The sequence below is a fragment of the Pholis gunnellus genome (assembly GCF_910591455.1).
Source record: "Pholis gunnellus genome assembly, chromosome: 14".
In the NCBI taxonomy this organism is placed as follows: Eukaryota; Metazoa; Chordata; class Actinopteri; order Perciformes; family Pholidae; genus Pholis; species Pholis gunnellus.
In genome coordinates this window covers 18400618-18427731 of record NC_136541.1, presented here as the reverse complement: position 1 = coordinate 18427731, position 27114 = coordinate 18400618, and the positions used below count along the sequence as shown (strand labels likewise).

At 43.3% G+C, this 27114-nt stretch overlaps 2 protein-coding genes across 6 annotated transcripts; one reads left to right on the top strand and one right to left on the bottom strand.

Moving 5' to 3' along the window:
* Window positions 1-2130: 2130 nt before the first annotated feature.
* hhatla (hedgehog acyltransferase like, a) lies at window positions 2131-9517 on the bottom strand. 2 transcript variants are annotated; one of them, XM_079173719.1, is made up of 13 exons: window positions 9339-9517; window positions 8098-8218; window positions 6700-6767; window positions 6482-6595; window positions 5998-6018; window positions 5544-5738; window positions 5210-5419; window positions 4622-4793; window positions 4292-4436; window positions 4158-4193; window positions 3854-4055; window positions 3613-3754; window positions 2131-3285 (listed from the first exon to the last, which is right to left on the bottom strand). In XM_079173719.1, exons 2-13 carry the CDS (start codon window positions 8201-8203, stop codon window positions 3143-3145), a joined length of 1554 nt encoding a protein of 517 aa, XP_079029845.1. In that variant the 5' UTR covers window positions 8204-8218; window positions 9339-9517; the 3' UTR covers window positions 2131-3142. The 2 variants fall into 2 exon arrangements, with proteins under 2 accessions (XP_079029845.1, XP_079029846.1); XM_079173720.1 differs by lacking the exon at window positions 5998-6018.
* Window positions 9518-10686: 1169 nt separating this feature from the next.
* LOC306705921 (CTD small phosphatase-like protein) lies at window positions 10687-26062 on the top strand. Of its 4 annotated transcripts, XR_013767355.1 has the most exons (9): window positions 10687-11275; window positions 19187-19338; window positions 19473-19505; window positions 20503-20604; window positions 21399-21455; window positions 21876-21968; window positions 22454-22639; window positions 22780-24210; window positions 24289-26062. XR_013767355.1 is itself a non-coding variant. In XM_079172796.1 (8 exons), the coding sequence occupies exons 1-8, from the start codon at window positions 11200-11202 to the stop codon at window positions 22903-22905; spliced, it is 825 nt and encodes a 274-aa protein (XP_079028922.1). In that variant the 5' UTR covers window positions 10687-11199; the 3' UTR covers window positions 22906-26062. The 4 variants fall into 4 exon arrangements, 3 of the variants coding, with proteins under 3 accessions (XP_079028922.1, XP_079028923.1, XP_079028924.1); XM_079172796.1 differs by having other exon boundaries at window positions 22780-26062; XM_079172798.1 differs by lacking the exon at window positions 10687-11275 and adding an exon at window positions 17482-17609 and having other exon boundaries at window positions 22780-26062.
* The last annotated feature ends 1052 nt before the right edge of the window (window positions 26063-27114 follow it).

The window sequence follows — 27114 nt, the reverse complement described above, 5'->3', positions numbered from 1 at the left end:
CTGAGGAATCCATTTTGGTGGACCAGTCCACTCCTGCACCACACAGACACACACAAACAGCTGAATTACTAAGCATGGCGGTGACGGCGTGTTAAATCCAGCAGAACGTCTCACCAGGCAGCCTGACTGGCTCTTATTACGGCACTTTGATGTTTTCACACACTTTTTACAAGTTGTTATTTTCTTTGTGATCCACTATTGATCGAGAAAGTGAATACACTGTGGCTACACTGACGTTAAGCAGTTCACCGTATTACATGTATACATTGGTGGAGGTACAAGACAGTATGTGGTGTGTATCGGTAACAGCAGTTCCTGGAAGATTAGCATGTTACATAATAAATCTCCTCTGACACCAGAAAGTGGAGTAAACTCAAAAGTTTTAGAACAAAACCCACACCAACCACGGGCACAACACTTAAATGTATTGTTTATTCACAGCGTCCCCATGAGCCTTCCTCGGGTTACAAACACAGCGTGACACGATTCACCATGTACCACGTCACTTGACACAGGTGTTTATAATTATTATTTAACAGGTGATATACTAAATGTGCCCTTTTATCCCTCTGATGAAAAGAAAACCCCGGATGGATTGAAATGTCAGGTCCAAGAGAAGTCTCATTTCTCACAACATATGGAATCAATGAAGATTATGAGACATGCTCACACATTATATATATATATTTGTTATATATGTGGAATATGTGTAACCACTTTAATAATTCGAGCCAGAGATACAGCCAGAGATAAACAACACTGGCACCTATTGGCTGAAAATGAGATAGAAGTTGTGGAAGATTAAGTCCACCACTATTACTCATACATACACAGGGAATGTCTGTTATTGCTTGTAATTCTGACTATGTAATCCATATAATCAGATGAAAGCTCCTTGGTTTACGTAAATGTTTACTTCGAGGACATGACAAGGACGAAATAAGAATGTCTGAACATAAGAGAGGTATCAGATGAGGAGACGTGTCAACTGAAGCCAAACTCTTTGTAAAGACTAACTAAACGCAGTTCAACACACACAACGCACTATTTTGAGGCTCATGTTAACTGAAAAAGCTAACTGTCCAACTGAAGGGAGGTATTAAATATATTCATAAGAAATGAATTAAGATCATTTAACAATGTCGTGATCATAATCATTTCAATGTGTGATGTATGTCTACTGGGATGTATCTATTGTTCTACTTCTTTGTCTTTATTTTTTCACAGTTTTGAAATTTGACTGTTCTTAACTTAAAGTGTTTGAGTCATATTTTATAAATCAGTGCCTACACCTATTAGAACTTCAACTTATGAAGTTTTTATTGATTTATATGGATTTTCTAAAGGGAATCTTTTTGGTGAACTACAGAAGGACCAATAAGGATATAAAGAGGAAATCACAGATTTAACCTTCAGACCGCTCACAATAGGGATTTTGACTTGTCGTGGCAGGAAAAGCACAGGTGAACCTAATAACATTAATTAAAGCTCTGTGCCAGTTCCACCACATCAGTGAGCCAGTATGAAGGTCATAAATAACACAATCAATTACACCTGTGCAATTCCTGCAAACTGTAAATTATTCACCGAACAAAAAAAAAATACTTTTAAGTGTTCCCGCCTGATATGTTCTTTAAAAACACTATAGATGAAGCACAGGTGCACCAACATGAGCAATGACTCGGAGTCCCTGTAAACCATGAAAGTGTGACAGTGAGCCTGCATGTACAATACCAGGACCCTGAAACTGAAGCAGCTACACGGAATTTAGCCATCATTAACTCGATTATTTACACCCATGAAAAGGGATTATGGTGAAGGTGGAGATTGAGGGCAAATTCAGACTGTACACGACAGAAAAGATCCAATCAGGCAAACTAATTGGGACCAGCTGTGTGGGTGAACCTTTGATCAACTTTGGTTAAACTGGGCCATCTTGTGGCGATACATGACAACGACTCACTGTCACACAAGTAAAACCCAGCACAGTCTTTAGTCACTTATTAAAGCACCACCAATTGAAACAAAATGAAATTGTAGAAATTGTTTCAGATCCTCCATGCAAACAACAATACTTCCACTTTGGTCTCCACTCCATTCTGCGGCAACAAACTTCTACTTGTGTCACATTTGGATGAACCAAAACTTTATTTCAAGTCAAACATTTGAAACAAACACCTTTGAATTAAAAACCCTACAAATGAGAAAAGGCATTACAATCTTGCATGCACTTTTTTCTCTCTCTCCGCCTGCTGCGCTGACGACAGACAGCAGGTTTTGGTGACAGGCAGGATAAGAGAGTGACCCATATTCCCTGCTGGGGCCTATTGCCTTTCACAGAGGGGCCTGGATCATGTGAGAGAGGGACGAGGAAAGACATGGTGAAACGTCACACCCACAGTATAAGTAGGAGGAAAGCTGTCGCTCTCTGGACGGTTGAACTACGTTCAGTTGTTCAAGTTTACAAGAGAGCTAATGCATTCTCCATCCACTTTAGCTATTCTATACATTGTGACTTGTATTTTTGCTTCGTGACAGTAGAGCAAATCTGCTTTACGATCAGCTGCAAGCTATGTGGAGGACCTCCACAGCACCCGTGGTTTATTTTCTTCATTGCACTTCATACACCCTGATTTCAAGTTTTTAAACCTTTCAGTATGGTTAACATTGTGGTGATTAGGCGTCTAAGGCAAACTTAAGTAAATAATAAAAAAGAATCATATTAATGTTTAAAAAAAAAAAATATCCAAATCTGAGAAAAATCTAAAGTGAACAGAGGAGACAACCACACAGAACAAAGTAGTCGTTCCTTAACAATGCTGTATGTCTTTATATATATTATTAGGTATTGTAAAATATTTAGCAGGCCTAGCATTTGTCAAACAATTTTTTGTTCGGATAAAATACAAAATGCCCCGTTGGTGGATTTGTGCCAAAGGACGTTGCGATTATCTACAGCAAGTGCACTTGAGGATATTTCACAGTTCAAAATGTTGCCTCGCTTCTGACAAACAAAGGCGAAAAAACAACAACACGGGCTTGTGAACAATACAGGTGCTGACTGGCTGTTACAGTCTGGTTAGGTACAGTTCGCAAAGGCCGAGGATGGAACAATGTGATGGGGTCCGTTCTTCTGTCAGGTTTATTCTGCTTTTTCTTTGCCCCCGTCCACGGCCTTCACCGGCTCCGGATCGTCCAGCAGGGCTTGTTGTCTCTCCCTTTCCTTCACCAGCTGGACGCCACAGTAGGTCACAAGTAACACAGAGAGGGTGGACAGAGGGAAACCTGGGAGAGAAACACAAAGAGAGGAATGAAAGAGGAAGGGAAGAAGAAAGTACGACTTTAAAGGAATGCAGCTTTTTTTGTTCTATGCCCTTAGTAGATCTTCAACTGAAGATAATCATGTCAACAACCTCTATGTTTGACACTGCTCTGTTGTTCTTTTACTCTACGTGAAAGAAAGCAACAAAAAGAGGATCTTAAGTTATGTGATATCTGGAGGATGGCGCCCCTTAAGATTCTGCTGCTTTTGATGTCTGAGTTGTTCCCGCTTTGACTAGAACTGACAGAAAATACTTTGTTCTCATATAATAAACCTTTGTTATTCCCCACCTTTGAAAATCAGTCGTCTTCCCACCAGTTTGGCAAACCCTAAACTGTTCAGAGAGAGGACGTTGTAGAGGACAATGGTCCAGAAGTTGGCAGCGTTGAACACACCCCGGATCCTGCGTGACATGGCTCCACCCATTGCACCCTATAGGACGCAGGCACATTAAGGGATATGGCACAAAATTACACCGAGCATAACGCCATTTATTGACTGCAAGTGATTTTTAATCTTAATGCAACTCACCTCTATGGTCGAAAATGGCGGGAAGGAGAACAACTTGGCCACCCACAGCTCAAAGTTGAGGCCGAAGCAGTTGAAAAAGGACCAGATGTAAACCAGCTCACACGGGCCCAGCCACAAGGTGGTGATGGCGAAGGTGCAGAAGGTCGCCAGGAGCTCCTTGAAGATTTTATCGTGATCCCCGCCGATGTAGTCGTAAACATACCTGCAAAATTACGACTCACATTGAACCTGGTGAAGGATCAAAATCTCTCGCCTCTGTATATACTGTCGGTTCTGTCATTTAAACCCGAGACTTTAAACTCACTTGCACAGCCAGTCATTGATGCCTCTGTCAAAGTGCCTGAAAAAAAGAATTCAACGTTTAGCGTGGGCAACAAGGATTTACGTAATCATTTCTTTTTTTTATGATTACACACAACTAGTGTAAATGCCACGTACGTCTCAGCGAAGACATAGAGCATGGTGATACACTTGGGAGGCTGAGGAGGGTCCAGGTGGTCCAGCGTAGCCACAGTGTTGATGATGCCGAACATTACGGCCGCTTTCACCCAGTCATACACCAGGTTGGAATAAGCCAGACCAGCTGCAAATCAAAGCGAGTACACTGATGGTAGTAGTTGATAACATTAACATGTCACCTTCTATTAAAGAGGTAGATTCTCATGTTTGAAAAAGCACATACGGTTGGAGTAAACATAATGCATAGAACCAACGTAAGATATTAGTCCTTTGTGACCACAGCCACATAGACACGTATATGGAACTCACCCAAACTCCAGTCAGTAAGCTTGGAGACCAGCTTCATGTCACTGGGGATTGTCAAGATGTAGAGGTAGTGGAAGAAGACGTCCACCACCAGAATCACCCCCAGATGCAGCAAGGCCTTGGTGGTGATGTTCCACAGCTCCCTGTCCTTGCGGGTCAGCTGGGTGTTGTTCACCTGTGGAACGCCGTCATTGATTTGTAAAATGATATGACCGGCCCCAGCATCTCAGCAGACGTTTAACCAAAAGAATTCTTATATTAAAGAGGATTTTGAGTGGGCGCACACACTCGATAAACAGACAGCATGCAGAGTCTAAAAGTCAAATACAGCTATGTGGGGAAAGTCATTTCAATCAAAGTGTACATATGCACAAAATATTTGTTTTCTGTCTCTGCTCGTGGCTCTAAATTGAATTATATAAACGCACGGCATTATGAGTGGGTGTTACATTAGCCTTAAGGAGTCTTCTACTGCAATATACGCTCGTGATTGATAGCTTCATAACTACTGTCAAATTTCAGAAGGGCTGCTGCACTTTTTTCCCCTTTCACTCATTTTTCATCACTCTCAGTTGAATCTCAGATCCCCACCTGGGCATGGAACCTGTCGAAAGTCATGATGGGTCCAAAGAAGAAGAAGGGGAGGTAGAAGTTGTATCGCAGCAGGTCGGAGAACGTGTAGCTGCCGTCCTTCCTCTCGCAGTTCTCCAAGGCAAAGCTCATGCAGCGCATGATGCTGAAGCCGCATCCTCCATAGAACAGGATGTCTTGCAGGTCGAAAGAGCCGCTCACCAAGGCTTCCTGAGGAAGGACGACATCACCATCATCTATTATCATTATATACATTTGTATATCACCTTCTAATTCCCGCAGCTCGTTCTATGTCGGCTAATTCGAGGTTCGAACCTGGAAACCACCCGCTCACCTGCCAGGAGTTATAGGGCTCCAGCTTGATGGAGGCCAGCGTGGTAAGGCCGGCCACAAAGCACAGCCACTTCTTCTTGACCAGGGCGACGCTGTAGAGTACGATGCAGTGAGACAGTACTAGAGCCATGAAGGTCCAGCCCATGGTGATCAGCACTGCCAAACCACCGTAGACACCAAAGATCAAGGATCTGTGCTGTGGGTAAAGAAGGGGCCATCGTCAGTGTGGCGTCACGGCGGGACGACTGCTATTCTTGATTCAATGCAACACTCACGATGAATGGTGTTAGTACAACAACACTACATCTACAACAATGGATATACTTTAAGATGGAAAGATTACACAATGAGGGGGGGGGGGGGGGGGGGACAAACAAATCTACCGTCCATGTATTAACAGTTTTTAATGAAACACATGACAAACGTTATGAAATTCACAAGTTTATTAATGTTACCTTACATCCATCAATACCAATCTTCATTGTAAGCATGGAACAAGACAGAAAACATGTTTAAAACAAACTGTTTTAAATATGTCAACGACATATATTCACAGGAGAGAATAAGAGGTGCACTCAACAGACAGCATGGCAGTCTACAATGCAGATCATGCAGTCAGTCACGTGTTAGACCTTGGAGTACAAATTATATTTTGCTCGATAGAATAGAATAGAATTACACTGAACTGAATAGAATTGAATTACTTGTACAGCCCAAGGCCTACTGTTTACATCAGTACATCACATTTTATATGTTTACACCACATATCATATTAAATCTTAAATTAAAATGTTGTGTGGCCTTGTGTTCAAACACACACATGTAGAAATACACACACAACACGTACACACACATACACATAATAAGAGACGTGCCATTACACCTGTACGCACTCAGATCACACTGCAAGCCGACGGGCATTCACAAACGTGCACGCACCTTTGGAGCTAAGAGGGTGAATATCTTGGCAAAGATAACGTGACCCATGAGAGCAAAAAGGATATGATTGCGGAATGTAGAGAACCACATCATCCACTCGAAGTCTGCGACGTCCTGTGGAAAAAGGAAGACGCATTACTCTTAACGTCTTTGCATTAGCAGATCCACTTATAGAACACAGGGAGATACTCAAAGGGGGTTATATGTGAGCAATTTACCATTTTCCTGCCAAAGTAATGCCATCCTGGTTTCACGCTTTCCTTGAAGGCCTTTCTGTTTGTATTCTCTGAATAGAGAGGGAAGAAAAAAAAAGGGCATTCAACCAAACAAAACGCAATCAACAAGGTAGTTTTTCGACTCCTGGCAATTTATGGTAAAGCTTCTAGGTAAATCTAAAATGTAGGCAGCTTCATTTCTGGGTTCTTAAATAATCCTTTTGAGAATAATAACAAAAAAAAGAAACAGCTTTGGTGTTGTTGTTGGATCGTTAGCAATGAATTTAAGGTTTGAGAGCACATTCCGTCCATTTTTAAACATTACATATTACATAAGGTACTGATTGAAAGCGTTTCTATTTTTGAGGCTGACATCTACACTCATACGGTGATAATCTGGTTGTCGGAGATTAAGTTCGCTGCATAACTGAGTCAAAAGCTATCACACGAATGATAAGAATGAAAATATGTGTGATAACAAGCAGAACCGTGACAGGGATGTCGAGACATCCAGCACACGGCAATAAATGCGGGCTGGTACGCGGCCCCCACAGTAGCTCCTCCGGCTCTGCCTGATTACACTAATGGATGTGAAAAAGGGATATCAAAATGTGAGGGTCAGTCAGGGAAAGCCTCTTAATTCTGGGAAAACGGCCAAGCTTCTATTACGGGTGTTTTCGGTGCCACTGTGGCATGCAGACCGGAGCAGTGTAGACGGACTGAGCAGCCAGAAAAATGACCATTTCAAGAAAGTCAGGGAAGAAAAGGAATCGGGAGAAAACGCATGAATGACTCTGCCCTGGTCCATCTGACTGTGACAGACTGTGACAGACAGTACCACTCACCAGATTACACTCAGTCCATTCAGACCAGTGGGTGAAGAGGACAGTTTGAGCATTTTACTGTCTGAAAACATGCAAACACTCGGCAGTGTTTCAGAGGGAGAGGTGTGGGATTAGTTGACTCAGTGTAATTGAGTCTTAGTCGGAAATATCTCCATCAGGAAAATAATTAGAATGTAATTGGACCAGCTCTAAATTGTTTTCATATTAATAGGAACATGCAGGATTTCCTTGGGGGGGGGGGGGGGGGTCTCTTTCAATTTGCTCAATTAACTTTGTTCTACGCAGTTTTAGGTTAAATTGAGCAGTGTTATAATAATGAATTCCCATTGTCACCAAGTGATTTTTCTGTGAGATGTATTTGGACTGAAGGTGCTGACTGTGTGTTGAGCATCTTACTCATATAGCCGCTACAGCAAAAGGAGCAGCTGTTTTCTAAAAATGTGCATTCGCTCTGACTCTGATAAATATAAAAGGACCTCAGTGAACTTCAGCAAACTCCAGCGTAGTCGTATCATTGTGTGCCTTTTGGACATCTCTTGACAAGTTCCGCACTCACCACTTGAAGCTTCAGATATCCAACTGCCTGCCCATATCAAGGCCACGCCGAGCACAGCTGTGTAGAGATACAGCTCATATCTGGGGAGGGCTGACTTGATCCCCATGGTGAACCTGTGAACCTGGAAAAAAAGCAATCAGCCACACAACATTAGACCTGACTGAAGGCAAACAGTATAAGTATGAAGAAGAAGACAACACAGACACATCTGAAACCAGCAATGCATCGATTGTGTAAATTGGAGTAAGGGGTTTATCGAGTTTTATTGAACCAGTGTTGCCTTTTGTTTTTCTCCAGATGTCACTGATTATTCTGAATGAAAGTGTTACGTTTCAGTTAGCGCTGAGACAAGCCTGCGCCTTGACGGCCTCCTCTTAATAATACATGGTTGGGCGTAGCAACAAAAAGGTTTTGAGGCCTATACACACTATGTAAATTGTTCACTTTATTCACCATATATAGAGTCCCTTGGCAATGCTTTTACAATATATTCACTGAGGAAAAGAAAACAGCCTATAATGCCACTTTCAAAATCTACAAACCCACAACAAAATCTCATGATGGGGATTAAATGTAAAACTCCTTGTTCCAAAACACATCCACACAGGTTCAACGTGACAGATGCCAGGTGTTTCAAGGAGGGGACATTTTACTAATAGGCTTTTAGGATCCACGGGCCAGTGACTTAAATAGTACTGCAGAGCTCTGGCTCCTCGGAATCAGCACCGTCAGCTGCGCAACCCTACCTCTCCTTCCTATTATAGCTCTCGCAGTTGGTCTTGCTGTACAGCGGGGCAGCTGCAGTGCTATGTGATCTCTGAGAGGCACCGAGGACTCGCTTCAAAGAATAATTAGCACTGGCTGGAATGACCAAGAATGGTGCATGGGGAACAAAACAGATAGACAGTTACTTTCCAGTGGGGAATAACGCACTTGTACCTGAGTGTGTGTGTGTGTGTAGCCTATGTGTGTGTGTGTGTGTGTGTGTGTGTGCCAGGCTCATGTTCCGCACTCTGAGCTGAAGTTAAAGGAGTTGGACTAACAAGTCCTGTCTCTGCCAAGATGTTACCATGGCTAAGCAGGACCCCAGCAAAGCGTCCTGCATACAAATACAGGTTTACCGTCGCACTGCTCCAAGCATACAGAGCCGACAACACACAGGCCTTTCTGCATTGATTATTATACTTCCTCTATTTAGCCCTTTGTACCAATAAAACATATTTTTTGTTGTTATTACTAACCTTGTATCCGCTTCACACTGTCAAGATCGGGGCAGCGGTGTTTACAGCCAGACTCTTCAATATAGAGAATTATTGTGTTTTTTAAAAATAAAAGGGGGTGGCGGTGGTTACAGCAGGTTTTCTAATTCATCCGTTCTGTGGGGGGCTTGCCGCTGCCGCTGCCTGCGATCACCAGCCTTGGCCAGTCAGGATGTTGCGGACTCAACGACAGGAGGAGGAGGAGGCGGGGGAGGAGGAGGAGGAGGAGGAGGAGGAGGAGGAGGGGGAGGAGGAGGAGGAGGGGGATATATTTATCCTACACTACTGCACCGCAGTGAGGGGTGGTCCGCACCGAGCCCATAGGACCTTACAGGAGCGCAGAACACGCTGGGAGAAAGGGTTGAATAAGAGAGAGAGAGAGAGAGAGAGAGAGAGAAAGCATTTGCATCAATCAATAGCAGCATCTATAATAGACCTTTATTCAAGACATGATCAGAGACACACCATAAAATACATCTGATGATTTAGTCAAATAATAATAATAATAGAGGATTAGACTTGAGAGGAAGGTATGTGCAAGTAGGCTGTAGCTTAAATGAAAAAAATGACTTATGAACAAATAAAAACGCTGCCGCAAATGCTCGTGGATAACCAGCGACAAAAGCAATGACTCTTACTTTTTTTTAGGTCTACATTATATGTACTGTTCGGTATCAGAATAGACTATCACAATATAAAGTCAGGACAATATCTAGGGAGTTTTCAGATTTGTTTTATAGTTTTCCATTCATGTTTCCTATCATGAAGTGATATCTTTGCTACTCCAAATCCGACAGTGCGATTGCTTTAACAGAGGCAGGCAGGCACTAGGCTACTGTATTCATTATTATTATTACTGTAGTAATTATGCATGCAGGGTATCCTCGAAGCATTTTCTTGCTTTAGACACTAGGTGGCGCTATCGACTTGTTCAAAATTAGCCCCGCAGAACACACACCACACCAAAGGGTTTGACATAAACGGCAACTAATTTACTTGTATTGTTAACAGCTCTCGCTGTTGTTTGACATGAGAGCATGGTAAAGATGTAGCTGAAGGTTTCACCACACCCCCCACACCCCCCATACACACAGTGTATCGTGTTTGAATGCATTGTTTTATTATAAAGAGCTGTAATTTGTTGCGTGAGACCAACGGTAATTACAGAGGAGAGGAAGCTTGAGAAAGCCGCGTCCATCCAGCTGCATGGGTTTGAGCAATGTAGTGCTGCGAGGCAGCCTGAGAGGATCCATCACAGAAACAAACCCCCTCCCACTCCGAGTGCCCCCGCTTCAGATGCAACTCCAAATACATAAAGCCTCCATGTTGCAAGAGGACTGTAGGGCCAGCGGATGAACAGTCTGCTTTAAAGTGCTAGCTAACTTCAACAACGTGCTTTCAATACGTGTTTTTGGACGAGAGCGATCCTCCGGCGGGCTTCCTAGTGTTTTCAACGTTGTTCCAGACGCGGCCTCACATTTTGGATGATCGGAGCTTCACAGCTAACTCAAGCTACTTGCTAACTATTTGGCGATTCAACGTCGGTGGTTTTTTTGTGTTGTTTTTTTAAGCCACACACACTGTCGGTGTTGCCCACAAAATACTCGTTTGCAGCGATGGTATTTTGCGGAGAGCCATAAATGACAGCCACCCACCGGCTTCCATCCACCACCGTGCTAGCTGGCTGGCTATCCCCGCTGCCCCAACACTTCTTCTCGGACGGGCGCCTGTCTTTGTGGGCTGGCTGGTCATCCTCGTCTTAAACAGCTAGCTAGGAAACCAAGCAAGCGCGCTAGCTCGAATAACATTGTGGGAAACTAATCAGGAATAACCACCCGTCTAAATGGACCACATGTCCATAATAACCCAAGTTTCCAACCCGAAGGATGAAGAAATACAATCCTTTAACCAGGAGAAAGGTAAGGAAAAGTCCATTAGCGGCAGCGAACTAATGCTAGCTGGCTAACTACTTTTCTTCTGACGTTAGCTTTTAGCTCGCGCTTGCTAGCTGCTTTAGTAGTTGAAGACACTGGTTGCCTGCTCTTGATAGTCATATAAAACATGGAAACATAACGAGCATTAGTCAACAAACTCTTAATAAGCAACAAGTTTATCCGAGTGGCCTCGTCCCAGGTAAGTTATTGAACTAGCCTAACGCCTGTTTGTTGCGACTTCAACACGAAGAGCGCTCCGGTGTCGAGAGGTTTAATCACATCAAGGCTGAATTAATGTTCATTATTTTGTGAAACAGTAGTTGTCCACGCAACATGTGAAGCCAAGTGTTCGCTTCTCAACATTTGTGTTGTCTACACTTTTTGTTATGTGTGTTGGCCACACAACTGGACCTAATGATCTGGTGATTCACTATGAATCACCAACACAAGGAGCCACAAAGTTGAAAGTGGTGTGGTCTGCATGGTTGCAAAAACAGTTTTAAAGAATACACGCAGACAGAGGAGAACTTGGGTATCTGCTGTCAGTGATGTTGGTAAATGTAATTTGAATTGGCGCATCATTTTCCTTTTAAAAAAGAGACTTGTGATTTGGAAAAGCACTTCGGGGCTTTGGTGACCTCGTAGGATGCACAGATTTGTTCTGCTAACGTTATCCGATTATCTGCTTTTGTCTGTTATTTACAGTGGAGCTGCCTTTTATATCCGATGAAGGCTGTCCTTTCCTTTGTTGTCTGTTGTCCACTGCCAGTCAAGGGGGTGTTTTCTCATTTTATCTCCAGTAAAATAAAATATGTCTATATTAGATGCCACCATTATTTTAATGTAATTTTACAATCACTTAGGTATAGCTTAAGGGGATATCGGGCTTGTTCTCTGTGCCTTACTTTTCACTTACACTCCATCTGTCATTTCTCTTTACTTATTTATCCATTTTCAAGATTTGCATTGGAGGTCAAATCCCTCCATAGCTGCTAATGTCCATTCTTTCCCATTCCTGGGGGGGGGGGGGCACTTCCCGGGTCCCCCATGCCCATGGGAGGTGTATCAGTATCGCACCTCAAGCCTCACTTGTCAGACCATTAGTAATGTGAGAACTTAAGTCTTTCAAGCACAACAATGCATTTTCCTCTGAGGGTACAAATGTGTTCCTCTGTAACTACTATGGAATCTATGTGTGCGTCACATGAGATGATCTCTGCATGTATGTTGGAGCAATGGGAGAATAGAGGATAAAGGCAGGGACTGACCCATGCAGTGTGGATGTTCAGGTTCCACTGCAGTGATACACATTTACTAACATCTTGATATTGTGTCTCAGTAAAGATTGTATCCAGATAGTTAGTTTTGAAAGCTGTCAATGTATTTCTAGGGGCTTGTTAGCGTTTTATAAGTCACTGCTTATCATCACTGCTTATCATTCGTCAATTAAGTGGTTAGTTCATCTGCTCTTGGTTGAAAGGATCTAATGCTTCAGTAAATCTAAGGGATCAGTACATTTATTTAAAAACTGTTTCATAGTAAAATAAATGGCACTTCTAAATCAAAGACGACAGGCCTCTATGTGTGTCAAAGATACTCTAGATACAAATATACGTAATTACAAGCTCCACAAATGGTTTTGCGATATTACACTTCCTGTCCCCTAAGTGGGCGAGGTCAGGACTTCTTCGCCTCCCCCATGTGTGTTGTTAACATCGTGTGGATATAAGCAGATTGGGTCATATATGCATAATATATTTATATTTTCTTTTTCTTACGTTAGATATTTACAAAGCTAACAGCCGTATTTCGCTTTTACAAAAAAAATGAGTTAGCTAAGGGTTTTTGCAAACGTGTATTGCTGAGACAGAGAAAGTTCTCAAACAAAGTTAATTTTGTTTGTCAGAAAAATGCCATTTTAGTGTCACAATGTTCGGAAGATATGTAGCTTGGGTAAAACGGGTCCAATATTTACTTTGGTGACTACGGGGTGAAAGTCGAAAAAGAGGACGAAGCAGAGCAGCGATGTTGCTGTTTTATTTTATTTTAAGGATGAGTCACACAGAATGCTTCCCTTGGGGCTGAGTCGAATATTAACATCATTATAGAGGTAGTATGGCAATGCGCTTCCTTCCACTCGTTCTGGACATTTTGAAAACCGGTTTCATTTGAGTGTAAGAGCCAAAGCTCTGACATAAAACTAACAAATAGAGAATATCTTTGTCCACTTTGTCACAACACGAATATACAGCGGGATTGTTAGCTTTACTTCCTGTGTTTATTACATAGCCAACCAATGAGTTGGCGGTGCCTTTGCAGTCGTTTTAACATGGAGCCCATACCAGCAGCTGTCCGAGAGGAATTTTGACAGGTAGTCTTACATTGCTTGAACAGGCTCCAAGCTGGCTGGACAGAAATTGACCACCCTTGCTCCCAGTGTTCCTCTACTGGCTGTCTAACGACATGCGCCTGCCTCTCACACTGGTTTGGCTGCCAAGCAGCAGCCTAAATATAGACTCGCTGCCCCTTTGGCCAGAGCACCACTGACCTCGAGGCCAAGTATAACTACTTGTAAAGATGACGATGTTTTGTTTTTTTATTTGTTTGAAACAACAACTTTGTTTTCTAAAGAAGCTAAGAAGACCACAAGTGGGTCTTTTTTTTCCTTCTTGTTGGGGAGTTATGCGCTTACCTTAATGCATTTATGAGATGCAATACACGATCCCTTCCTTCACCCTGAGTGTAAATGCTCCTCTGCAGTCATCATGGCACCCGACATGTTTCTGAGGATTGATTTAAGTGTGGTGGTGTCCACCGAGCACGGCAGTTGTTCAATGACTGTCACTGTAATTTCCACCTGACAGGTTTCGTCAGATTCCGACCATATTAGGACTATGAGGTTCCCCATTAGTGATGTTTAGCCCGTTATAAATATGTATATTAAAGTTGAACATGATTGCTCTGTTGAAATGAGCAGAGGTTCAATGGAACTTAAACTAAAAGAGAATGTCAGAGCGTATCACGCGGCAGAGCTAAGGCCGACTGATAGCCGCTTGTGTTGTAGCCACAGTGCGTTCACCAGCTTGTGAACATGTTGTGTTTTGAGGTGATAAAAGTGGTTGCTGGTATTGCCGCCAAACTGTTTCCTTGGGTAGTCTGTAGATGATTGTACTCTGTTTTGGCGTGTGACTTTTTGAAAGCAAACATTTTCCAGACGATGGATTAAACACTCTCACTCTCCTTATCATTCGCTCATGTGGGAGGCTTAACTCAATTTGAAGATAGTTAAATTCTTTTTCTGTAGATTAAAGGAGTAAAGGCACTAGACTCTGTTAGATTAGCGTATTTACTGTTGACTTGCAGTATATACGCATGTGGAAAGTTAGTCCACTGATAGGTAGGGATGGGTATCGTTTGGGTTTTTTCCGATACCGGTGCTAAAACGATACTTTTAAAATGATACCGGTGCCTAAACGGTGCCTGAACCGATACTTTTTTTATTTCCAAGTCAAATTTAACAATATATTTAACTGTTTAAAGTATACTATACATATTAGTGCTGGGCAACGATTACAATTTTTAATCGCATTTAATTTTTGCGATTAATCTCATTGTTATGGCAAAGTTCAATAATTAATTCAAAGGTAGTGTATTGTGCACTTTTATTTTAAAAGTACTGCTATATGAACAAAAGTGCAATAACATTTGGTTTGCAAACACTTTAAACAAATAAGGTTCTTTTTAACAGCAGTATTCCCTTTACACAGTAGCAGTTATATCTCTTCACTATCTGTGCTCAGTGTGTGACTTCATGTGAAACGTTCCACTGCTGTGCAACATGAATAACATGTTTCAGCACCAAAATGCGTGTGTTGTGTTTTCATGAGTCAGAGCATGTGAATGCAGCTCTACTGTTCATCAATATGATGCTGTAACTCATGTGATGATGGTTACCCAGCGATCAAAGAATAAAGACACACTTACGCACAATGTAGGTGTATTTTCCCTTTAACTCACGAGATGCAGGTAGCATGTTTTATACTTAATGTGAATTTAATTCATACTTTGTTGGCATCTTATTCTGAAAATCGGATGTTCCTCTGAAGAAACCGGATGTTGTCTCACGTTAAATCTTTCCGCTAACTTTCAAAGTCCTTCGCTCGCTCCCGATCTGTGCCGTTTGAATGCGTTTGCCGTGAATTTCAGCGTATAGGTCACTAACATCTAAGTGTCTGCTGAGTTGACCACGGAGACCTGAGTGTCTGCTAACTTTACCGCAGCGATGTCCAGTAGTCTCCATTCCTCCACCGCTGCCAGTGAGCAACGGACTTTCAAAATAAAAACAGCCACACTTTTGACCGTTTACCTTTCGGCATTTTCTCTGTTAAAAGGTTGATGGCTAGCTAGCTGCTGTAGCTATACAAACGGTAGCTATCGTTACCTGCTGCCAGGACGGAGTCATCAGAGTAGTGTTAAAAAAAAGTATTTCAATCGGCTCAGGCACCGAAAAGAAGCACCGAAATCTGCGTTGCGTTTCGGTCCGGTAGGTATCGGTCGTATAGGTACCGGTGTTACGTGCCTACTGGTTTTTGAACCTACTGGTTTCCCTTCCGTGCGTGTGTTGTGTTCGCTTAAAAGCAGCAGCTGTTCTCTGCCTCTGTCGCCTGATTCGTCACACATTCACAAACATATTGCTGGAGATCTATATACCACATCTTATATCAATTGCGGGGATTACGATTGTATAAGTGAGCACTACATCACAGCCACGTATGAAGAAATACATTGAAGAAAATATATTTATGGAAAGATCGCAACAACCTGGTTTCGAAACCTGTCCAGCAAAATAATTAAACTCCCGATGGCGGTCGCGCTACGCACTCCGCCACCTCCACTTGTTTACTTCAAAGGTATTCATTTACTTATTCATTAAGTCACACCTTGTCAATACCCAGGAAACGTTTTGGTTTAAGGTGAACTGAAACAACTGGTTACCTGGGGGCGAGGCTTTGCCCAGACACCACCCACGCATTTTGACAAAAACAAATGTACTTTTGTGACGATTATACAGTGACGTTATAGTGAAATACAGTGGCTCCCATTCCGACGGGGTTAGTTAAGCGATACATGTCGGTATCCACAGTATATTATAACAATGAAACCCCGTCGGAATGGGAGCCACTGTATTTCATTATAACGTTACAAGACACATACAATATGTAGAATGACCCTGTCAATCACTACGTCCATTTCTTCATTGTTTTGTGGATAGAACATTACTGATATTTCATTCCTCCTGTGGCTTAGTGTTCGCTAATGAGTATTTTCACAAAATCGTCACAAAAGTACATTTGTTTTTGTCAAAATGCGTGGGTGGTGTCTGGGCAAAGCCTCGCGAAAAAGCGTTGATAAAAAGGTTCGAAGATACGCCCCCAGCAGGGTTCCCACGGTACCTGGAAACCATGGAAAACATGGAATTTATTTTTTAATTTTCCAGGTTTGGAAAAGTCATGGAAACTGAGCAAAAGTGAACACTTACATGGAAATTGAAACAGTTGTCCTGGAAAATTTTATTGGATGATGTGTAAAATAGTAATAAAATGAAACTATTGAGCACAGAATTAAGATGAGTTTATAAAAACCCTTTACATGTGAACAGCTTTTACTGTAGATATAAATGGATGATCCCATGTTGTAGAGCATGCTCTTGGCATCCTATCTGGTATATTGGATGTTGGAATTTGATGCAGGCAACCTGGTGATATGGACTTTAAAAGTATAGTTTCGGATTGGTGGACTTCGGGAATAATAACCGAGAAACGTTACTCGCGATCTCAATAGAAGGGTCAAATACATGCATTTCCCAGCCAACACGGGAGCCTTGACATCTACAGTGAAACTTCTTATGCAAGTTTATCCTCAAATGTAAGTAGCTGTGTTTTAACTGTGTGGTAAACCTGGGTCTACCACACTAGGTGTCCTAGGGGGTTGTGTGTGTGAGGGGAGGGGGGCGCGGATGGGGGCGGAAAGCTTCAGGGGCCTATAGATCATCACTTAATATGGTACCTGGAAAATCAGGAGGTAGCATGGAATTTTTTTTCAAGGCAAGCGTGGGAACCCTGCCCAGGTAACCAGTTGTTTCAGTTCACCTTAAACCAAAACGTTTCCTGGGTATTGACAAGGTGTGGCTTAATGAATGTCCACATACCAAAACACACTATAAAGCATTAATCAGTGAGTATGACAACAGCTTCTAGTGCAGTTCGGACTAACAAAAAGCCACCTTTCTCTCTCTAGGCGAGGACGTTACGACTCATGGGTGGGTTTGTGATCGTTGACACGACATACCTATCAGTGGGGTTGGGTACCGAAACCCGGTGCCAATATGGAACCGGTGTTACGTGCCTACTGGTTTTTGAACCTACTGGTTTCCCTTCCGTGCGTGTGTTGTGTTCGCTTAAAGTCAATGTCACTCTGCTCGCCAAAAGCTGGGAATGCGGTTAATTCATTCATTTTTTTTTTTTTGGTGTACCGATCATAATATCAGTACTTGTGTTAAGATATACTCTAAATACCCAGCGCGGCTTGCCCTCAACTGAAAAGCAGTAATTAAGGAGGACGGTGATGGAGGTAAACGGCAAAGGGCTTCATGTAGCCGTGACATGCTGTGGCTCTGTCAGTGTCTGATTCATTTCCTGCACTAATGAATACTTTTAGCTGTGGGATGTAGAAGTGATGTACTCTTAGTGTGGTGACTCCACACATTATGCCTTTTGATACGAGGCTGCTTTTCCTCGCTGCCTATGCTTGTGATGTTTCGGACTGTTTGCTGTAAAAAAAAAAAAATAAAAGATTTTGACAAAGCTGGATCGATGTAAAAATAGTTCTGGTATTTGTAAGCGCTGTCTAAAGTCTGTTGTCCTGACTAAGACGCTGTGTACTGGTTATTTGATGTGGTTTTTCATGAGTGTCTCCCCATGACAAATGTCTGTCGGGTATTTGTTTAAGGTCAGGAGCACAAAGTGGCACAATATCAAGATGCCAAAAGACATGACATAATGCTATTTGCTCCTCGCCGGTCTTCAGTTGCAAAAGCATTCTGGTTGTGTGAGCCGAGGGGTGGGGGTGTGTGTGTGTGTGTGTGTGTGTGTGTGTGTGTGTGTGTGTGTGGGTGGGTGGGTGGGTGGGTGTGGGTGTGTGTGTGTGTGTGTGGGGGGGAGTAATGGGTGGAGAGGAATGCAGCCTTGTATAGACTCTCTGGGGTCTGAGCCCCCCCCCCCCCCCCCTCTCTTTTGCACGTCCAGGCTGCTTCAGTCACTCACCTGCCAGCCGAAACATGGGGAGGCAAATGTAAGCACGCTTTCAAAATGGAAACTCTTTAAGGCCAATCAGGTGAAGGGACCCAGGCAGGGCAAAGAGGAGTGGTGGGGGTGGGGGCTTCCAACTTGTCACTATTAATAAAAGCTCGGTGTCTGATTTAGGCCCCGCTCCGTAGTGCTGGAATGACACTCTGAACTGTCGCTATGTGTGACTGATGAAGTCACCCCAGCCGGCCACGTTATTTTCTGATCAGTGGTTCTGCCGACTCGGGTCAACAGAACCCAACACTAATGCCATTTAATCACACAGTCAAGGTCCCACCTATTGTTGTGAGTCCGTGCGGCTCGCTGCCACTGTGGTCACTTAGGAGGATTGCAATCGACATAAAACCGTTTGCTCCCAGTGACTCCAGCAGCATCCGCAGCTCGGCATGCAAATACCCAAAAGTAAATGCTTCCCGGGCTTCGGCATGCTCCAATTTTTTTTTCTTTATGTTTAATGACATGAACATTGATTTGCATATCCACTTGTTCACCCTCTCCGCTCTCCCACTCCCTCCTGTTGTTGTTTTGACAGCGTCCCAGTCGAACAGCAGCCTGAAGAAGCAGAGGAGCCGGAGCATCTTCAGCACATTCTTCTGCTGCTTCCGCAACTGCAATGTGGACCCGCCAGCCAGCAACACCAGCTCCCCGCCTCCACCTGTCGAGGAGAACGGATCGCCTCCCAAGGTGGGCCTGCCGCTCCGCTAAACGCATGCCGTTTGTTCGTTTGGGATATTATCTATGATATTATCTTCCTTCTTTTTGTTCTCCTTCCTGCCTCTGTTTTATGTATGAGCGTGTCTCTCTCTCTTGTGTTGTAGTGTGACCAGGTGGAGGTCATCCCTGTCCCTAGTGTATGTATTGCCTTTTTTTCCTTTTCCTTTTTCCTTTGCATGCAGGCTGAGTGGGCTGGTGCTGGCACATCCTGTCTGTGTGGGCTCCAGTGCTCCTCGGAGAGCTTTTTGCTCTGCTACCATACTGCGGTTCAGTACCGGCTGATCGTAGCGCCGGCCGCATGGACGGTTTATATGCACCTATGGGGCTTAAATGGCGGCTCAGTGCCTGATCTGCATGGGAGACACTCGTGGTGGTTTGTATGCTTTTAGAAATACTGAGGCACTAACTGTCTTAACAAGTTAAGTGTAAAAACGGTTTCCAGTAATCGCCTCAGGTGCTTCCATGCAAGAAGTAAATCCATTTATTGTGCTGCTTATCCGTGCAATTAGGATAATATAAGTAAGCGTTGAGCTCCACAGTAGCGTTTGCTTCCTCCGCTAAAGGGGTGAAACTAATAATCCAGTTACTCAAGAAAAGGAATTATATGTCTGGCCAACATACCGGTTAAATCACCCATCAGTGACTTTATGAGGTTCAACTCTTAACATCCATCCAAAGAGAAAGTCTCTTTTTTTTCACGTAGTTCCCACATGACTTCATCCTATCATGCTCACACATGAATTGGAAGTATGATGGCATTTCTTTAAACAAAAAGTTAAGGTTTGAGTTGCTTTTGAAAGCAGCTCAACTTTTATTCAGTCTCCACAGATTTGACAAAAATCTGAGACGATTGATGGCAGTGCTTTCTCTGAGTAGGTGGCTGTAGCGGGGGGGGGGGGGGGGGGGGAGTCCCATAGGGTGTCATTTATGAAGCAATGGCTCTATTTAAACACATCATCTCAGCTGCATTGTCACCCATGGAGATGCGCCCTTCATAACACGGTGCTGGCTTTTCTGCTTGGGCTCACACATTAATTAATGCAGACTATATGTCTTCTCTCTCTCTCTCTCTCGCTCTCGCTCTCTCGCTCCATTTATCTGACATTATCTGCCTCGTCTTTTCCCCCCCCACAGCCACCAGCCAAATACCTCCTACCAGAGATGCTAATATCCGACTATGGCAAGAAGTGTGTGGTGATCGACTTGGACGAAACGCTCGTCCACAGCTCATTCAAGGTGAGAGGAGGCTCAAGCTCAAATACAGGTTTACTATTGATGTTGTGCACACTTCTGAAAAGACGCAGTCACCCGTAGGCTTGACCGTCTTTGCGTTAATAAACGCAATTTCTCAAGAGAAAGAAAATCCTGAATTTCACCACCCTGAAAACATGTACCGACATCATTGTAAAGCATACAGTATATATGCCTTGCAATGAGAGTACAACACGATGTATGTCTGTCATCTTTGTCTTCATATCCAAAAGTCAGCCAGTAGCCTGCAGGAAGTCAACGCTGTGTTAAACCCCTTTAAAACGCTGTGTAAACAAAGCCAGGAGAGGAGCAGGTGGTGGAGGATGTGCTGTAGTAAGAAGAGGGGGCAATGTTACAGAGCAGGGTGGTGTCTTTAGTCCGCCGATGTTGGCAATCTCCTTAAGCTTTAAAAAGCATCGTCACAAGTCCGGCATTAGTGGCTGTTTTTGTTACGATCCAGAACATGATGTGTGTAGTCCTCATATTGCTCCGCTTCCTGTTTATCCTTCCTTTTTGTTTTTTTCTCTCTGTCCAGTTGCGACTGAGGGCGACCACTTCGCTGCCTGTTCATTTAGATTACTAGAGAGGTTGCAGGAGGACAAAGAATTGGTTTATATTTGGCATAAAAGCGACAGATTATTTTCTTCTTCCTTCCAGAGACGTTACGATCTGTCAATTGCAACGTGTTAGTGCTCCGAGCAGGACCTCTGCTGGTCGGTTGTGGTACTACACCAGCTGTCTGAATGACACTTGACCCGCTGTTGTGTTTCTTCTTGCAGCCCATCAGCAATGCAGACTTCATCGTTCCGGTGGAGATCGACGATACCGTTCATCAGGTATTGTTCACACACACACACACGCGCACAATAAAAAGACATTTTTAGTGATCTACATCAGGGTCAAGAAGTCACTTTTGCTCCCACGTGAAGCTACCGAAGAGACTGGCTGTGATCCGGTTCAAGTAATCCAGGATAGGCTGTGTGTATCCTGGTTGGCCTATTCACGATTACTTGCACTGGGTGGCAGTCGCTGGGCGAAGAGAGGGAGAGCATCTCAACTGTGAGTGAACATGATGTCTCTTTAGAGAGGATTGTAACCGCATACTGTCTGAATACTGCTAATAAATTGTATTTAATTATATTACATTTCGCTCCTCTCACATTTCATACTTTCAGCCGTGCGTTTCTCTCTCAACACTCGTGTTACACGTGCATGTTTCCTCTGCCCTGGCCTAAACCCCGCGGTGTGTCTTGCAGGTGTACGTGCTGAAGCGACCCCACGTGGACGAGTTTCTCCTAAAGATGGGCGAGCTATTTGAATGTGTCCTCTTCACAGCCAGTCTTGCCAAGGTGTGTTCAGACCCGTCGTCTGTGCTCACACGTGTGCTTTGGTTACAAACCAGTGAACTGTGGAGCTACATTTTCCTATTTCCTTCTTCTGGTATATTTCATCTGCTCTCGCTGTCTGAATGTTCACACTTCCTCTGCCTCGCTCTCCATCTGTGTCTTTTTTGCATCTTAGCCAATAATGCATGGGTAAGTGTAACGAATGACACGGAGGCATGACCGTGTGAAGAGCCTCCTGTTTCTGTAGCATCAGATGCTCCCCGTGCTGAGTTAACGGCTAGCTGTCGGTTGTGCTTTTTGTGTCATAGAGTAGCATTGTTTGTGGCGTCGTCAGGTAAACATAACCTGCTTCCTTTTTGGACTGTTAGCATAGCATTTGCCACTTGTTCTTGTTGGAGCTCTAGCTGAGGCATGTACGACCACAAAGATTTTTTTATCTTGATTTTCCGTAGTTGTGACATGTTCCGTGTCTGTTTTGGTTGGGACAGTATGCAGACCCTGTGGCAGACCTGCTGGACCAGTGGGGCGTGTTCCGAGAGCGACTCTTTAGAGAATCCTGCGTTTTCCACAGAGGGAACTACGTCAAAGACCTCAGTCGGCTGGGACGAGAGCTCAGCAACGTTATCATCATTGACAATTCGCCCGCCTCTTACATTTTCCACCCAGAAAATGCGGTAAGTTCCTCAACCATACAGGGTTTTTTTTTTTTTTGGTTCTGTTCCCATGTTTTGAATGCAGTGGTGATCTTCTTTATAAAGTATGGAGTTGGTATTAGAATAAAAGCTAACTGCAGGTGGTCTTCCCGTCTCCCAAGGTCCCCGTCCAATCCTGGTTCGACGATATGAATGACACGGAGCTCCTGGACCTGCTGCCTGTCTTTGAGGGACTCAGCAAAGAAGAAGAGGTTTACGGAGTCCTGCAGGATCTGAGAGGCAGGTAGCAGGACACACCACCGCGCCGCCCCCGCCGCCGGTGCTCTCCATCCTCCCTTCTGTCGATCTCTGCCCTTTTCTACAACCACACCTCTCAGACTCAGGCGGATCGTCCCACAAGCGCCCCTCTTGTCTCTGCCCCAAGGGGACGCCTCGGGGTCTTATTAACTGTGGAAACCTCCATGTAACCCCCCCTCCCCCTCCGCCCTCTCTAACCTGGTGACTGGCTGCCTTCCGAGTGCCATCAGAGAAAAACACTAAAATATCCCAGGAGCACTGTGTTTCACAAAGAAAAAAACAACAACACACGAGAAGTGTACAGAGCGTCCTAAGTTGATAACAGTGGGGACAAAATGCTAAGAGAAATGAACTCTGGTCTTCATTTTTAAACCAACAAAGTTTTACTATTCGGTGAAGTGCTTATTTTAAAAACAAAAAAAAACGCCCAACAACAACGTTTTGTTTGACATTTCTTTTGTGGTTCCACACAAAAGTCTGAGAAGATCTCGTCCTCGTATTGTTGCTATGCAGGCAGGTTGTGGCAGAAGAAAGGACTGTGATTCTCTTTTCTTACTGAATGAAGTGCCTTGTGTGAATGTTGTTTATATGGGGAGATATTTTGTACTTGGCATATTTCCAGAGTACTTCGGTCTTTTCACACAAAATATGCTTTAAAGTAGACAAAGAAGTACCTTCATATAAACGTTTGACTTTCTTTTATTCTTCGTGATTTATCAAATGCTGGGTAAATGTCTCCATAGTATTCTCTTATTTTTATTTTATTTCCCCGGCATGCTTGTGCCATTATATAGACGTGACTTTCTTTCTTTCTGCTTTCATTATATGTAGAAATATTTTTGTTTTTGGCAAAGGAGTACGTTTGCAATTGTGAACTTTTTGCCCCACCTGCAAGTACAGTAGTTCTCTGATCTGAAAGCTCAGATGAAATTGTGCCATTTATCTTCTGCCCCAACCCCCCCCCCCCCCCACATATCTAATTTTATTATTTGCCAAATAAGCAAATTCTTTATTTTTATTTATCAGGCTTCATATCTTTACCAGGGGTTCAGCCATAACTGTTAAACCATCAGTAGTACGTATAGCATTTTAGGATTTATTCTTTTGACAAATAGTTGTCAAATACATTTGTATGTTTTGATTGTCACGAGGACTTTGTCATGTTGTGTTTATCATATGGCTAGCTGTTAGCCTTCATCTTCTTGTCTTTTTTTCCAGGGGGGGGGCACACATAAGTGGTGCAGCTTCACCCTCAGGGGGATGATCCTTCTCAATAATGGTGCACAGTTGCAAAGGTATCCCTTTTGTTGGTTCAAATAGTCCGGGAACTGACAGTAATGGGTCGAGTGCCATGTTTTTTTTTTTCTCTTTAGGGACTATAGGACGGCGTTGGTTGGAGTCTGTCGGTGTTAAAATAGCACCATTCTCTCTTGATTTACAAACGGCGATGGCCCGGTTCTCGACCAGTGGAGACGATGTGCGGCGTTTACCTTCCCAGACTCTTCTTTCCTGCTCTTCACCTCAGTGCCTACGTTTTGAGAGGAACCACGCAAACCGGATGCTGCAACATTAGCTACCGTGATGCTGCAACATTAGCTACCGTGATGCTGCAACATTAGCTACCGTGGCAATAACCTTTTTCTTTTTTTGGAAGTGTTTGGTTTTCGTTGTCTCGAGCACGTTGACGAGGCTGTCCGGTAGAGTTTCTGTTGACACTAACGGGCGGCCTGGTTCTCACGACTTTTAGTGTTCATGATTGAACCGTAACACATTAATCTCTCACATTATTTGACCCGAAAACTGGACGTACACGTATAAATTAGTGTCATTGTTAGATTTTTTTTTTTTTTTTAAACGAAAAAACGGAAACAACTTGAACGATGCTTGGTCTTTTTCAACAACAAAAGCCAAAAGGACCTTGTATAGTGATCTACATTGCCATACATTATCAGAAAGAAATTAATAAATAGACCGCCTTCCAAACCTACAGATGAGTGCTCAGTCCTGGCTCCTCCTCCTGATGTTGGGGGCCGGCTCTGAGAGGAACACTACTGGGGCACCTGTGAGGAACCTCGTCATAGCATTTCGCCTTCCTGCCTGTGGAGGCACAAAGCCACGTTTCTCCATCAATTCCAAGGTTACAGCTACACGTTTGAGCATCGTCTCATTAGTACTTTCTTCAGGAGTGTGACATCAACCCGGCCATGTCTGTAGACCACGTATGGCCGGCTGAATTATCATTAGGAACCAATAAAACGATGCAATGAATCGTGAGAAAAGCTTCTCGGTGCCATCGAGAGATCGTACGCTACGACAAAGCTCAGAAGCTTTATAGCTTTGTTTATGGGTCGTGATGTTGCGTTGGAAAGCTCCGCACTAGTTCATAATTCAGCTCCTATAGGCGTATTGAAATATTTCCTTTCTTTTGCAGAAGCATTTGTGTTGATGGTGAGCTCATGATGGTTTCAGTGCAATCTCCTTTTCTTTTTTTCTTTTCTATTTTATAAGAAGCGACTCTTCTCAACCTCGATGATCACCTTCCTCTGAAACATGTTTGTATCATTGTGATATTTTTCTACCTACCTTTGTCAGTATTTGGTTTGAAAAGTTGCATATTACCAGTTGTATCCAGCTTGTTCTCCCCTTCCTTTCAGATCTGAAATGTCCCCGTCTTGCCTCTGGTAAGAATTCTCAGTCAGGTCTCGTCTTTCCTATCAGGGGACACGTGTGTGTGTGTGTGTGTGTGTGTGTGTGTGCACAGGCATCATGTTTGTGCTAACTTTCAGTTTTTCTTTTTTGTATCACCTCTCTCATAATCACACATCATTTTGTATTGATTTAACACCATGGTTCTACAACACTTGAGTTCAAGTCACTGTTTTTTTTTATTTGGTGAGGTCATTCACTTTCTATTTTCTTTTTTTTTTTTAAACAAAAACTAGTCTGTTATGGTTGGCTTACTTCGAGTGTCGGCAGCGTGTTGTCATCCCGAGCATTACTTTTCTTTCCATAATAAAAAGGATTCATTGAAACACTTTTGTCATGTCTACATTTTTTTTTTTTTTAATTCAAATGTGTGACATGGTACATGAAATAAGGCCAAAGATCATCACTTCAAACTGGTGTGATTGAGGTTTCCAATGTCTGTACCTGATGTGCTCTGATAAACCCTGAGAATGTCACTGTGTTCTGTTAGAATAAGCTCACTGTAAAATATACTTTATACATTTCCTTCCAATGTCACAATAAAGCACATTTTTATGGAGGAATGTTGCTTGTCTTCTGTCAGCAGCTTAATGGCTCGTTTACTTTGCCTAAACGAGCTGGCACACTGAGATCTTGTGCAAAAATGTCGGTCAACAAATTCAATTTAACCTCCAATCAATTATATTTTTAGCCACTTAAGGGAAACAGGGACACGCTGTCTGCAGTTCACCTTTTATTTTGAAATGGCAAACGTGTTAGCCGACAGTTATGTTCATCCATTCAGCAGGTTTGGAGCAACATTAGCATTAACTTGGAGTGGTGTTTCTGACCAATGTAAGTCCAATATTGACTCTACTTTTAGCCCGTGATATCGCTATAGCTGCTAAATGCTCCACTATGTTCACTAGGAAGTCACTAACTGTGTCTGCTGTTTGCTGCCGAGCAGGTAATAGTGTACAGAAGGGGATTAAGGTTTAAATGCCATTCAACCGTACGCTAACCCAGTATTTCTCAAACTGTGGAGCGCGTCCCTCTAGTGGTGCGCAGTGGTATTACAGGTGGGGCGCAGGGGAAATGCAGATTTATTTTTATTTCAAGAACTTTATTGAGCATTTCACATATTACAAAAGTACAAAGTACACGGACATAAAACTAAGTCATTCATAAATACAAATGCGAAATGCCTGTACTTTCGTGTAAATGTTTACGTTACGCGTAACAGGTTACGCTTGCGCATGCGCGACGGCCAAGATTCTTGGCGACTCACATTTGTAGCTTAGTGTGCTTCCCTTCGCCGCGTCGCCACATCCTACCTCTCGGCGTTTCTGCTGTTGCCTCTCTCAAAACTAAATACAGATCTAAGCTCAACATTGAGCATGAATTGAGAGTGGCCGTATCAAGTCTGCAACCCCGTTTTAAAAAGATTTGTAGTGGAAAGCAGGCTCATTGCAGCCACTAATACAAGTTGATGGCGCACACATATCTACACTCAT

Bases quoted from the DNA above. Each gene is read 5' to 3' on its own strand.
- hhatla (XM_079173719.1), bottom strand. From the start codon at position 8,203: ATGGGGATCAAGTCAGCCCTCCCCAGATATGAGCTGTATCTCTACACA. The intron at 6,768-8,097 runs GTGAGTGCGGAA...CTCTCTATTCAG, and splicing joins GATATCTGAAGCTTCAAGTG to AGAATACAAACAGAAAGGCC. The intron at 4,056-4,157 runs GTGAGTTTAAAG...GTAATTTTGCAG, and splicing joins ATCAATGACTGGCTGTGCAA to GTATGTTTACGACTACATCG.
- LOC306705921 (XM_079172796.1), top strand. From the start codon at position 11,200: ATGGACCACATGTCCATAATAACCCAAGTTTCCAACCCGAAGGATGAA. The intron at 11,276-19,186 runs GTAAGGAAAAGT...TTGTTTTGACAG, and splicing joins ATCCTTTAACCAGGAGAAAG to CGTCCCAGTCGAACAGCAGC. The intron at 19,339-19,472 runs GTGGGCCTGCCG...CTTGTGTTGTAG, and splicing joins AGAACGGATCGCCTCCCAAG to TGTGACCAGGTGGAGGTCAT.